The sequence below is a fragment of the Anarrhichthys ocellatus genome, unplaced genomic scaffold (assembly GCF_004355925.1).
Source record: "Anarrhichthys ocellatus isolate YVR2014 unplaced genomic scaffold, GSC_Weel_1.0 scaffold47, whole genome shotgun sequence".
In the NCBI taxonomy this organism is placed as follows: domain Eukaryota; kingdom Metazoa; phylum Chordata; class Actinopteri; order Perciformes; family Anarhichadidae; genus Anarrhichthys; species Anarrhichthys ocellatus.
Genome location: NW_022280077.1, coordinates 1,715,242 through 1,729,079, shown reverse-complemented (window position 1 = coordinate 1,729,079; position 13,838 = coordinate 1,715,242). Strand labels below are relative to the sequence as shown.

General features: G+C 42.0%; 2 protein-coding genes across 3 annotated transcripts in view; one reads left to right on the top strand and one right to left on the bottom strand.

The window, feature by feature from the left end:
- col4a1 (collagen, type IV, alpha 1) overlaps positions 1-1,777 on the bottom strand; it is a 34,717-nt gene extending 32,940 nt beyond the window's left edge. The window contains exon 1 of the mRNA XM_031869453.1: positions 1,547-1,777. Within this exon, the coding sequence (XP_031725313.1) occupies positions 1,547-1,618 (72 nt within the window). The 5' untranslated portion in view covers positions 1,619-1,777. The remainder of the gene's footprint in view (positions 1-1,546) is intronic.
- The window catches only part of col4a2 (collagen, type IV, alpha 2), a 59,883-nt gene continuing 47,560 nt past the window's right edge, over positions 1,516-13,838 (top strand). For both annotated transcript variants that reach the window (XM_031869452.1, XM_031869451.1), the window contains exons 1-3: positions 1,516-2,061; positions 2,301-2,418; positions 2,507-2,558. In XM_031869452.1, coding sequence (XP_031725312.1) covers positions 2,369-2,418; positions 2,507-2,558 — 102 coding nt within the window. In that variant the 5' untranslated portion in view covers positions 1,516-2,061; positions 2,301-2,368. The remainder of the gene's footprint in view (positions 2,062-2,300; positions 2,419-2,506; positions 2,559-13,838) is intronic.

Here is a 13,838-nt window from a genome sequence, read left to right as displayed (position 1 = left end):
ACTGAACATTGTGCAATAAAACCAACTGATTAACAGCCTGTTTTTCCTCAGGTTTTACTCTTGACACAGTCCACAAATGTTTTCCTCCCCCTCACCTGGATTTTGTGCTACTCGTGTGAGAGATGTTTCCGCCACAAACTCCACCCACGCCTCAAAATAAAGCACCACATCTGACAAGCCTCTCAGCAGAGGGTGGCCTCTGTAGTTATGTACATTTCAACAAATAGCAACAAATGTATGTGGAGATGGGTCTCCACATACATGAACATAAAGAGCAGCAAGCCTCCAAAACTGTTTCTGTTCTCAGGGGAGACTTGAAGCACCGTTTTTTCTGCTCCACTGCTGTTTTCCATTAAACTATACTTTTTAATGGGAAATCCGGATGTGGAAATGTATCCAACATAGCTTATTCCTTCTCCATGTGTGATGCCACCTACTGTAGTCTAGCTGAGAAATTCCCATTTGTCAAACATTTGCCCTGAGAAAGATTTACTGACAAAACTGGTTGAAAGCTAGCTGGTAGTTCCACTCCCTCCCACTAACAGTTATTAGTACATATTTTTAAATCTTAACATTCAAATGTCTTAGCATGTTTCATATCAAACAATGTTTTATCCAAACTGAGGGAAGAGATACATGCTCCGTCAGTTTATCCACTACAATATGAAAAAACATCTTTTACTGTGTTTTCTTCCTGATGATTCTTAATATCTCATATTACTCTATTTGCAATGCAAGTGTGCAACTTTGCATCATGCAGGCCTAAATCACCAACAGCAACACATGGACACAGTTAGAGGACTTATATCTCTTCTTCTGGCTGTCTGGGCTCTGGACGAAACCCATACAGTACGAGTTCAGGAGCATAACAAGTGTGTCTCTATTCTAAAGAGACACATTCATAAAAAAGTTGATTGGATTATCTAAAGATACCAATGATTTAGTTCTTATAGTATGCATCTCAGTCTCCCTCTTATCCTCTTACCTCGCCCCTACCTCACACACACGCACGCGCACTCTCTCTGCCCCACCCTCTCTCTCTCTCTCTTCTCCTCTCTCCAGCAATGTGGAGTAGGCTGGACTGGGAGCAGATTCAACTCAAAGTATTAGAACTGCCTCATAAAGCCAAACAGACAAGAAGTGGTTGAAAAGACACATAATATATAAAATATATATATACATGTATGAGTATATTCAAATACAAAAATCTGGAATAAAGAGTCTCTATGACACTAAAACACTGTAATGTATATATTTGGAGGACTGGAGCTCAATAACAGATGAGCACAGTTAATGGTTTGTCTTAACAGTCGGAATATGTCACAGAAAAACAGATGGTTGCACAAAGACACACTATATGTATATACTAGCCTACTTGTGTGCATGGCTCTCCTAAATACACGAAGACAGTTTAAAATCACCCATAACTGCACTTTGTTTGAAAGTTGCGCACATCAACTTAATCAAATAACGTCTACGAGATACACATTCCGCGCAAGAACACTTTTAAGTTCCTCACAATGCTGTAGATGCTTCGTCCACTTACCTCAGCCCCCGTCAGGTCTACACAGCAGTAGACAGCCGCCAGCAGCAACAGGGTGCCGGACGGTAACAGCATTGTGGCGGTGCGCAGTGGACCAGTGCAGGGTGCCCAAAAACAACCACCTGTTGGCCGCTTCTCGTCCTCTCTCGTCGGGTGACTATTAACTTATCGGCAGAGCACGGACACGTTTGGCTGCATCTTTGTCTGAAACGATCTGAGGTCCTGATCAATGCAACTTGGTCTTGTTTCTGCTGCACCACACCCCCCTCCCCAAAACGACCACCCTCGCTCCCATGCAAACGGACTCAACCGTGCATGTTACAAACACTTTGACTTTTCTCGGTAGGGAGAGGGACTGCTCGGCTCACTTTGGTGTGTTTTCTTGTGAGAATATTTGAACAGGTTTTTGGTGCCGCAGGTAGTTTATTACCTTAACCCGAAAACCTTTCAGCCCGGGATCCCGCGCATCTTTTGCCCCGTGAGATCCATTTCCTTCACCTTACCGCCTGGTTGTGACTGTAAGTAACACATCTTACTAAAGTGATGGCAAATTGATGACATATAGGCTACTCTTGAAAATCGATCGATCATTGCAGCTGTTCCACGAGAGCGGAGCACCTTTGTGAGGTTCTATTTACAGCAGAAATTGTGACAAATGATCAAGTCGTCTCTGTAGACACTAACCAGGTGGATCACATGTATGGACTCATATGTTGACAGTTTTTATTAACGTACAGGGTCTCTATCTGCTCATCAGGTCGGGCAGACATGCTGTAAGTGTCTCCACTAGTGAAACAGCGGGACTGACGTTTTTTTTCGGTGCGCATGAGTGGGACCATGCAGGGACAACACAACAGAGGACTGAAACATCTGAGGTGAGTGGATCATTACGCTGCAAAATCATCACGTTAAAACAAAAATCTGTGGCATTATTATGAACGCTGTCATTCTCATTGACTACAGGCTGCTGCTCCTGTGCCTCTACCTTGCCATCCTCGCCTCGGGAGCGCACGCGGTAAGTTTTCTCTCCCACGTTGTGTTTGATTTTTGCTTAACTTTCACTTGCAAATCGCAGTTGGTCGTAAAGGTATAAAAACGAACCCGACGGTGTGTCCGGGATTGGTTTGACTCTGTTGGAGCAGACCGTGGGAGTGTCTGGTTTGGGGAGTTGCCTCCTGTAGGAGGGTTCTTGGCTTTGCATACCGGTAAATAACAGCAGAGCTCAAAACAGTTTCTTGTGAAATAACTCATGTTGAAATGTTAGTGGTTTGAGTTAGGACATTCACTCTTTTTTTTGCTTTTGCAAACTGAATAAACAGAAATGGGGTTTCATGTATGGTGTGCTTTGTTTGACCCTTGACCTGGCAGGGATTAGGGGTTATGGCACTGAAATACATTTTCACTATACCTTCACTCTGATCCACCCGTCTGTAGCAGGTTTTAAGAGACTGCTAATTGATATTCATAAATGAATGGCAACCAGCTTCCCGATAGCCTGGCGAAAATCGGATTAAAATATCTGAATCTGTACAGCATCCATTTAAAAAACTGTCAGAGGTACCATATTCATGATTTGGAGTTGTTTTTTTCAAATCCGTCTCAAAACAATACTCTTGTTCCCATATCTGCTGGTGCTAATGGTAATATACGTATATCATTCCTCCTGTCTATACTGGCCATTAAGTGATCTTTTACAACTCATCTGTAAGTAATGGGGTTTAAAATCAGTCTTGAGTCGATGCAAAGAGCATTCTAAAGTTCAGCTGAAGCCAATATGACATTTAAGCAGTCTCAGTTAGACAAATCTTCCAAAGCTGTAGTCTTTTTAGTATGAAAGTCCCTCTTTGTGCTGATGTCCCTCCACTGTCACTGAGCAAGGAAACACAAGGACAAAGAGGGAAGTCTGTAATCAAAGAAGATAAAACTTGAAAAAACACCGATATGAGCCTTTTGGCAAACTACCTAACTTAGGCCTCTGTTATTATGAATTCAAATTAATTTTATTAATTAATTATTAGTTAATTAGTTTGGATAAAATGGTAGTGTATGATACATAAAACAGGGCCGTGATGTCTTGTCTAAAATCCAAATTGAAAGATTTACCATTGTGGGTTCCTACTGACGTTACAACCCGACTCAAAGTCTGCAACATGAATGGGAGACCAGTCGAGTGTAAAAATAATAAATAAACACATTTATTTAAAGGCTAACATTAACTAAACAAATCAAACATGGAGAGTCAGTAATCGGTAGTGTCAGCCAAAGAAGAGACCGTCAATGTTCAGGTGGAGAGACTTTAAAGCTGGAACCACACCAGGCTCAGGTGTGGCTCATTTAGCTGACGATCAACATCCTGAAAGACAGAAAAGAGACAGAAAACAGGACACAGACCCCTAGTGGAAGGGAGGGGTCGTAACAACTGATAAGAGTTGTGTCAACGAGAGGTCAAAGGGCAGGTCCCTGCCTCAGCTTAATGTCCTGAAGCTTGATGCTGAACCTCTTTCTACTCACTTCTTTAAAGTAAATTGTGTAGAACTCTGGGGAATCTAGACGACTAGTTGATGTCACAAGCAAATCAACAGTGAAAGTTGCCAAGTTTCCATCCCAAAGAGCGCAAACTTAAAAAATATTTCCAGTCAATTGACAAAAGAAAATGTGACTTAAGGCGTGTTTCCATCCACTACTGTTATGTGAATATCAGGAGTTCACGTACGGTCTATTCTCGTGAACGCGATGTCTCAGGAAAGCCTCCAGGTAATTTCTTCGAATTTGGCACACACGTCCACATGGACTCAAAGATGAACTGGTCACATTGGCCTTGACCTGTGACCTCTTGTTCATCCTATTCTCGTGTCTCAGGAACGCCTTTCTTCAAGCTTAATTGACAATTTCACACAAATGTCTTATAGGATCAAATGATGAAGTGCAGGGATGTAAACTGCAACATGAATGGTTGACGGAGGCATAAAAACACCAAGGTGCTAATTCTAGTTTTATTTGGAAATTGTAAATGTGCATAAAAACAGATGGCTGGAAAGCCACTTAATATAGTATGATGGCATTCACATAGTGACAGTGAAGTATAATCTATCTGTGAATGGACGAGGCCATGCCATGACAACATACGTGTTCTTTATCAGTGGAGCAGCTCCATGTGTTACATTACAGTTCACTGCTCCTGCTTTGAAAATAAATCCCCTCCTGTTGACGTAAATGGATTTATTGTTGTTCCTCATATGCTTAAACACCTTCAGGTGGTTTACGTGAAAGAGAAAATGCAGATGTTTCATTAAACAATTCTAATGTTTGGCTGGGCCGAAGTAATAGCCCAATTACTTTTTATCCTCTCTCTCTCTATCCACACCTACTGACATTGTATGACCCACTTTGTTTTTCCCTCCATCAAGCTCACAAATGTGGGCTTGATGGAAGGAAAGTGCACACATGACGCTGAATCCATGTGGGCACTCTTTAAGTGTTTTTGTGAGTGTGTTTTGCTTTTCTGTGTGTTGCAGCTCGTCAGGTGGCCAGTTGTTATGTCAGACATTTGATCATATTTAAGGCCCTCAGATGAACAAGTTACTTTCTTGGTCGCGATGAAAAGGCCCGTTGTCTCTTGCTTTTATCAGATTTGGTGAGGCCTCGATTAAAAGCGTGTGACACAGCTCAGCTCCTCTGTGTATTGTGCAGCTTTGCTCCAAGGCGGTGATACTGGAAGACAGCAGTCTAATTTTAGTTTGGCATCGTCCATGTGCTCTGTGCAGGCTGCAAACTGTCAAATGAAGGACCGGCTCCCAATGATTATACAAATAGCTTGAGTTAGAAAAAAAAATAGCTTCAGTTTCTGAGTGTGACGTACCAGCATTTGACCTTTTGGTAAAAGAGCTCCATCTGTGCACATTAAAGAAGCTGTTGAAAGGATGATAAAGAGTCAGCTTTAGCAGTTATGAGATCCAAGTAATGACGTACTGGTTTTACGTGTAGAAAAGGGTGAAGGAAAGCAGTAACCAATCAAACAACACTCTGTGAAGTTTCCCTTCTGACTCAGGATTTCTCAATCTGCTTCTCAAAAAATATGTTCCTGTTTAATATCAAATCCAAATCTGACTCACGGGACTGTTTCAGTTCTGCGAACTAGACCCAAGCCTCTGTGTTGAACAACTGTTTCCCACCATCCGTCTCCATGTGATGTTTTACATTTGGAATTCCCCTTCCTATTGAAAATATTATCCTCAAGATATTTTACACGTGTGATTTAATTTGTTGTTTTCAGAATTTTCACGTTGCATCTTCCTTCGTAAACAAGCGGGGCTCCACAGGGTGGGGTGATGTGACTCACTCTGCCTGCGCACTGAGCTGCAAAAGCCTCTCTGATTTGATAGAGAAAAGTATTGTGTGATGTTGGCAAATGTGTTTATGCTTGTTCTTCAATTGGCCACACTTAAAGCCAAGGTGAAGAGTCACACAATGTGGAGAGAGGGGCTCTGTAATCATTTAAATACAGTTTGGGGGATAGCAGAACACATTTTCAGGCTTTCCTGGAAATCATTCATAATATTGCGCTCAGTTGTAAACACTAAAATTGACAGAAGTAGTTGCGTAACGAATGAAAAACAAGAGCTCGAGAGAGAAGTTCAAACCCTGGCTCCTTTCTTACCTCGGCTGCTGGCCAATCACGGCTTGAATGGTTGTAAATGTCAAATTGACATTTTCCAAAAGTTACGGAAATTGTCGGAAGCGGCCTCTTTAATTCTGGAAAAGTGTTCGGAGGAAGGTTTGATCATCCAACAAGCGGTTCTGATGGAGGGAACTAACGTCCACTAGGGCTGCAACTAACAATTATTTTCTCGATTCATTCATAAATTTGAAAAATGAGAAAGTAAAGACAAAAATGTCTATCCCAGTTTCCTGTTTTAAATGACCAACAGTCCTAAACCCAAATACATTTAGTTTGCTACCATACATGCCCACAATCCATCAAATCCTCATATTTGACTACTGGCACCAACAAATATTTTGCTTGATAATCACTGAAATTGACTGACTGATAAAGTGTGTCTCTCACTCCTCTTCATCATGACAAGCTTTTCAACCCACGTTGAAGTGTAGCCCTGTGGAACAGTTGTACAAGTTCACTTGAAGCATTCTGAACCCTTGAAGTCAGCTTTATCGGGCCACATGCTTTGACTCTAAGGTACCACATTACAGGGCCTTGGGGACAGTTTCTTCAGAGGATCCTGGTTTCTGGATTTCCTGCTTTGCATTCTACATGGAGATGCGAGACTAGAAAACATGATTCCATGCATGTGCACTTCCCCTTCACACATGTACATAAACCACGCACGCAAATTCCGTTTATCAGTGTCCGTTGGCGGAGGAAGGAAGGCTCTTGGGGCAGTAATGTTAACAGGATGTTTCGTATAGGACCCTTTGAGGGGCTCTGTTTCTCGTGTTTTTGAGAATATATTTCAAGATGTGTTTGAGCACGGTGGAATGCGGGGATGATGCTGGAAGAGGATGTCTGAGTTGTGGGAGTTTGGGCTGTAACCCTGGAAGAGAGACATTTTTGGCTAAAGATTCCTACAGTACCTGGAGGCCCCGCAGCAACATCTGCTTTTGCAATTACCAGCTAAGTGGATGATCGTGATAGATGTTGTTGCTGCATATGCCTATTTGGCACGGTTCACTTTGCAACCACACGGTCAAACTAAATCGAACAGATTATGTTGTGAAGAGCCATAAGAGAGAAAACGATGCAAATGATAGAAATGCAGTCAAAATTGGTTTCACAGCCACGCAGTTCACTTGGGAAAGCTTAAGCCTTAAGTGTGAATGAGTGCTGTGTGATGGGGTCACCCGATGGAAAGCAGACACGTGACTGACCTCCCAAAAGTGATTGTTTTATGGTAGAGGAAGGCGTGTGTCCGGGGCGAGGAGGAAGATGTCTGCCTGTGATAAGGATAGAAAAATGGCCAGCACATTCCCTGCCAAAATCGTGACTGTGATACAGAGATCGCCTGGCTGTAACAATCGGGGGAAGAGCCCATTGTACTGTGCTGCAGGAAGCCGCAGTCTCGGATGAGAAGCCCATGTGTGGGGCTTCCCTGTCACCGGTGTGTGCCAGCGCGGATGCGTGCGTTGTGTGGTGGCATGCATTTTCCACTGAGGTGTTGCCCTCGCTTCACAGACGGACCTCTCTGACCTCGCTGCGGTTTTAACTGCGTGACGTTCGTGTGGATGCGCGTGCATGCGCGCTCACATGTGAATGGATGTACAGTATGTGTGTCTTTTGTTTGCTTAAGTATTGTTTCCTCAGGAACAGCTGTTTGAAATGTGACTTTGTGGTGGTGATTATTTGATTAGTCTCTGCGGTTCGACATTGTGATGGTGAGGAATGGCCTGGTGAGCTTGGCAGTTTTCCCCCCATTGGTGTACAAATTGCCTTTCTTAAACAAGCACACATGTACAATGATGAATACTGTTGAAAGCCGAGGACTAAAAGTTCAGGAGATCTGTCCAGTACAGGCAGGATCTGTGAGTGTGTGAGCCCTTCTTGCACGTGCTGAGAGTGTGGACTGACTTTATCTGCAGGCTTAGCAAAGTTCAGTTTTATGGGACACATCCTGAGTGCATTGTGTAAAGAGAAAATAGATTATCCAGAGAAGCTCTCCAAACAGGAAAAGGAAACGGGTTGGAGTTTGAATGTGTCAAGAATTTCTTTACAACCCGCTGGACCCCACATAGTATTCCAGAGTTTACTGAGTTTGTTGTATATTCATAATGTGAACTCGGTGTTGTTCATACTGTATACAAATCATCATGAAATGGAGAAGGTAGCGTATGTGTGACGACTAGAGCATGATGGCAGTCTGAACGTCTGTATTTGACAATCTGTGTTGAATCTGTTCTGGTCTCATTCCAAATACCTCAAAGTGTTCACATGTCTATATAATAAACTTTGAATACACTAAACCCATAGACTGTTTATAAAGTATATACAGTCTACATTTTATCTCTGAAGTATTCATGTTTGCCTGCCAGTGGATGACTGACGTCACCTGGGTGCTGTGTGGTCTCTGTGGCTTGATCCCATCTCAGAACATTGATCCATGTGTTATACATTACTGCACTGCCTTCGAGTTATAGTACTGTACCTTTATCGTTCTGCAGTGATTCAAATGGTTGTCTGCTAATGTACACACAGACTTAAAGTATACACATGTGTGCAGTCTACTGAAGCTTGTATACAGTCATCTTGCACTGAGTCTGTGTCTGTCAGTCCTCTAGTTGGTATAGAGACGTTTAAATGTATTATTTTATTATTATGTAGACGCCATAATGATGTGAAAATATGTCAGAGTTCAATATCCCAGGGCACAGGGAGATTGGAATACCAGTGGTTTCAATGTTGATAATCACTCTTCATGGTTCATTTTCATTCCCAGTCATGTGTGACAGCCACAGTACCGCTGCCCTGGTAGAATACATGCTGTACTTTGTGTGTGCAGATACACACACACACACACAAACTCTCTTACTCTCTGTCTTTCTCACAGAAACGGTAATTAAAGATAGTTTACTTCCATTTTCGAAAAAACGGATCTGTACATACCTACCTATGCAGTACTAGGTTTGGGCAATTTATCGATATATACATTGACTGATTATGCTAAACAGTTTCTCTCTATATATTCAGGGTCAACTTTCATTATCAATAAATCTGTCAATTATGTCCTGAATTAATTGATTACAAAACCATCAGGATTTGCTGCGTTCCTTCAAATGTAAATTGGACAGTCACTCTATGAAGAGTCTTCATTCTTCATCAGCTGCTTTGTCTGTTTTGCAATCATATATAAAAAAAATAAATATATATATATATATATATATATATATATATATATATATATATAAAAAGCGCGGAAAGTCAGTGGTGTGTGTGTGGCCGCTCAATGATAAGTTCCCGTGGTCACAACAAATTGTAGGTACGCCGATGACCGCACAGAGCCTACATGTACACCCTCTGATGAGGAAATATACCTCACAGTTACAATCATGCAACTGCTAAATTAAAACATAGTAAATGCTGTGTACTGGAGGTAATAGTATTGTAATTGTAACACAGTAGAAGTCAAAGTAATTTCCATGGGAACCAAGTTCATCAGCCTTGGGTTTCATGAGGTTCTCCAAGGGACCAAAATACAGATGTGGACCAGCCCAACTTATAATCATGGTTCTCAATAATGATTTATTATCGTGGTTTGTTGAGGTAGAGATTTACGGCATAATTCATAAACCTGACATCACATTAACCCTCTTCTGTTTTACATATTAGCCTGCAGATATCATGATAGGATTGAGTGATATTGAGCTTTTACAACCTTCCGAAGGGCCAGGGCTTATGTGGTCAGGCAAATCCCCAACACTCATGGTTTCACTCGTGTTTTCGGTGAAACTAGTTCTAGTTCAGTCTCTCAAGCAAGGCTTTGGAATGCATTTCCTCCTGTCAGTGTTCACACTGAAATTTCTGCAGGAAATGCATTTTGTAGTTGGTTACTGTACTTTTCTACATCTACAGCATCTTATTTGTCAGTAACAGTAAATCAGTGATTCGTGTGAATGTAACTTGCTGCAGTAAAGTCAGTTTAAACTTAAACTAGACTTGTATTTGACTTGGAATGAAGTTCGGAAGTAAATTCATTGTGGACGTTGCCCCTGGAAAATCCCTATATACTGGATACGTATGTATCCGCCCCTGTCCCTTGCCCTCACTCCATCTCACAGTGATTAATGGAGAAACACAGGGGTCCCATCAGGCTGTGCTGCAAGAATTCCTCCCAATCCTTCCAGGCTTCAGTCTCTCTGTACAACTCTGTTCCTCACTTCCTTTTATAGCCTCATTTTGCCCCTGGTCTCTATCCCCCCTGTCTTCTGTCACCTCGCTCTCTCTCCATCCATCTCTAAAGGGACACTTGGCAGACGGTCTGTCCTCCCTCTCATTTACTGTACTCTTCCTCTCTCAGCTTGTCTCCTTCACATTTCAGCTCCCCCTCCCCCCCTCCTCCCCCTCCTCCCCCTCGTGTCCCCATCCTACACGTGAGTCTCTGCTCGTCTGTGTCTCCTCAGTAGAGGTGAGTTTTCTCAGTGAGGTCAGATGGAAGGATTGTTTCAGCTGTGTTTACACAAAGACCTTACGTACTCTCACAAAATGACTCCTGGCTTGTTAGATGATGTGCTGTTTGGTTCAACAGGTGCAGACATGGTGATTAAATTAGTAGGAACATCAAGTAGGAACATGGCCATTCACTGATCTCACTGTCAGGCTTTACACATTTTTTCCTCTGGACTGGAGACAGACCATTCATTTCCATCGCAGCTGTGGCCTGATTGATTAAACAGAATTATTTCTTGTCATGGGAAGAATGTTAACAAAGTTAAATGCAAAATGTGTGATAACATGACCATGTCCAATTTGTTCTTCTCACTCTTTGTCTCTCTCTATTATCCCCTGTCTGTCTTTTTGCCTGTCTGGTTGGAGGCCTATTAGCCTGCCACCACTTTGGTCCGTAATATGTTAGCAACTATTGGATGTATTGCAATGAAATTAGTTGCTGGTATCAATGGTACCCTAATAACTTCGGTGACCCTGAGACTTTTTGTCGAACGCCACCATGACGCTGACATTTGTGGCTTTGAGTAAAAGTTCTTCAAAACTATTGCCATGAAATTTGGTTTATGCATTCAGTCATCTCTAAGATGAATTGTAACGTGACGTTAGCATTTAGCTCAAAGAACCGCTTTGAGTGCAGCCTCACAGAGCCACCAGCATGGCTACGGACTATTAGTCTTGTTTCTCTTATTGTGTTATGAACATTGACTATTTTGCCATTTCCATCCTCTCTGTCTCTGGACTTAAGCCATACAAATCCTACCATCCCAATCATGAACAACTAAATCAAATCGGTCTATGAATATCATCCTTAACCCGTGTGAGTCATCATTCTGGATTTCTTATGAGGTAATCGTCTACTCGTAAGTAGAAATAAAAGAGCAAACATGACTGTTCTCAGGCCTATCAGGTGTCCAGATTCTTACTGAATGGATCCTCTCATCTGGATGTGATTGATCATCTGATTAGAGGGCTAAACAGTAGGGCCAGCAACATAGCAAGGTCTGACAGTTTGGACTGTTGGCACTAAAATGCAGAACAGAAACGGTTCTAATCCCAGCTCTATTTGGCTCAGACTGTTGCAGGAAGCATTGATTAGAAGTGTGCCCCTCTGGGAAATGGAGTTGAGAGTCTGTGTGACTTGAGGCCGGTTAAGGAGAGGGAAGGTCCAGCTGCGTCAGGCCCAGGGCAGAAACCAGAGCTGTGTTTACACTGGAGCCCAGCCAGAGGAGCACAGTGGGAGTCTCTACTCTGCTCTGCTTCTTTCAGGTCCCTCTGCTCTAGTTCATGTCCTCCTTCAAAGTTATGTCCTGCTCTTAGCAGAGTAACCCTGTCCCTCAGTCTCGACCGTTCCCTCTCACCACTCTTTCCCCGTTCATTTCAATTTACAGTGCACACAATAACATCTTTTCTGTGGATCTCTAAATATTACTCAAAATGTTGAGTTGCTTTCCAGAGCTGCTCCGCATGAATGTGAGGATTCACAACATGATGTCTTTATTCTCATAGCTGTTCCCATGTTAACGTTAAGACGATGGAACTTCATTCATTCCCTTTTCCCTATTTTCTGTGGATTTTCTGTTTGTAAATGTGCTTGGTTTGGGGTGTTTTTATGAGCGCACACAGACTCAAACTCTCTAACAGGAAGTTGATGGTGGTGTGGCAGGAAGATGAATTAGCTGTAAAGAAGCACTGGCTCAGACACGCTGTACTGAGTATCAGGTATGAAATCTGTAAGATCCATTATGGTCAGCACGAGAATTTCCCTTATCACCATAATGGAGGCTTTTGGGACATCTGGTGCTATATTAGGACATGCCTCAGTAATAATAACTATCCCGACACAAACATAGTTATGTTTGATGTTTAGCTCTTCCGGTTTCTGTATACAAGTGTGTGTGTGTGTGTGTGTGTGTGTGTTTCTAACCGTTTTGGGGATGTGTTTGTTTTACAGTTTGGTTCTGATTATTTAATTCAGTTTTGTGTTGTACTATAGCTAGAAGCTGAAGCTGCACAGAAAGTATAAACTCCCTCTTTTGACACGCTGGCCTACAAGCCATTTTGTTAACGTCTTTTTGTACTGTTTGTATTCTAGTACTGCGCTGAAAAACAAGAAGCAGCCGGGCAGACAAAACATACGAGATGAAATACATTGTAAAACATAAATGAACAAGTGAATGGATTGTTGAAAAAGTACAATAGTGATGAAGCATTTTCATATACTTTACTCTCAGTCACAATTTTCCTATTGTAAGGGAAACATTTCATGTGAGTCACAGACGGCAACAATGACAACCAGCATGATTTTCATTTTTGTGTAAGCTTACACACAAACACACACACACACACACACAGGCACTTTTGGTTTTATGTTTATACCTTCCCACTCACAGTCACAGGAGATATTTAGACAAGCTTCTTTCCTCTTTTTATCCAGCAAAACAAGAATGTCCTCGCACAAATCCCCCCTTGTGTTGTCCTGTTTTTACTGAGGCTACAGGGAGCCCGCAAACACTGTGGAGAACTCATTCAAGATATTGTTGAAGATATTCCTCTTTTGTTTAAACAGTGAACAGGCCTTGAACCACAGCGTCAGGGCTGGCCTTTCTATTGGCCAGCTGGCATCCACCCAAACTACAAGTGTTTAAATCACTTTTTGAGGTTAAAACTGCATATGTGCACGGGAGGGCAAAGCATTTGAACTATGTTAAAACTCTACATGTAAGAAAGTTACTCAAATTTCAATTGTGTAATGGAGAAAACTGAGAAAATACCCTGTGTTTTTTTAAGCTGAATGGATGAAAAAAAGACGTTTCTTATGAACAAAATTCATTTTACATGGAAAAAAATGAAATTAACACTTTGCTACCTTGTTCTACATCTATTGTTTTTCAACAAATCTAAGCATCTACGGCCATGCTAGTGGCTCTGTGAGGCTGGTAGATATAGTGCTTTGAGCTAACGTCTGCATGCATTCTCACAAGGATGCTAACATGCTGATGTTTAGCATTTAAAATGTCTATCATGTTCACCATTGAATTTTAGCATGTTATCATGCTAACTAGGGATGCTAATTTGGATTTTTTTCTGACCGATAGCTCAACCTCGCTAACCTCCCATTAACAG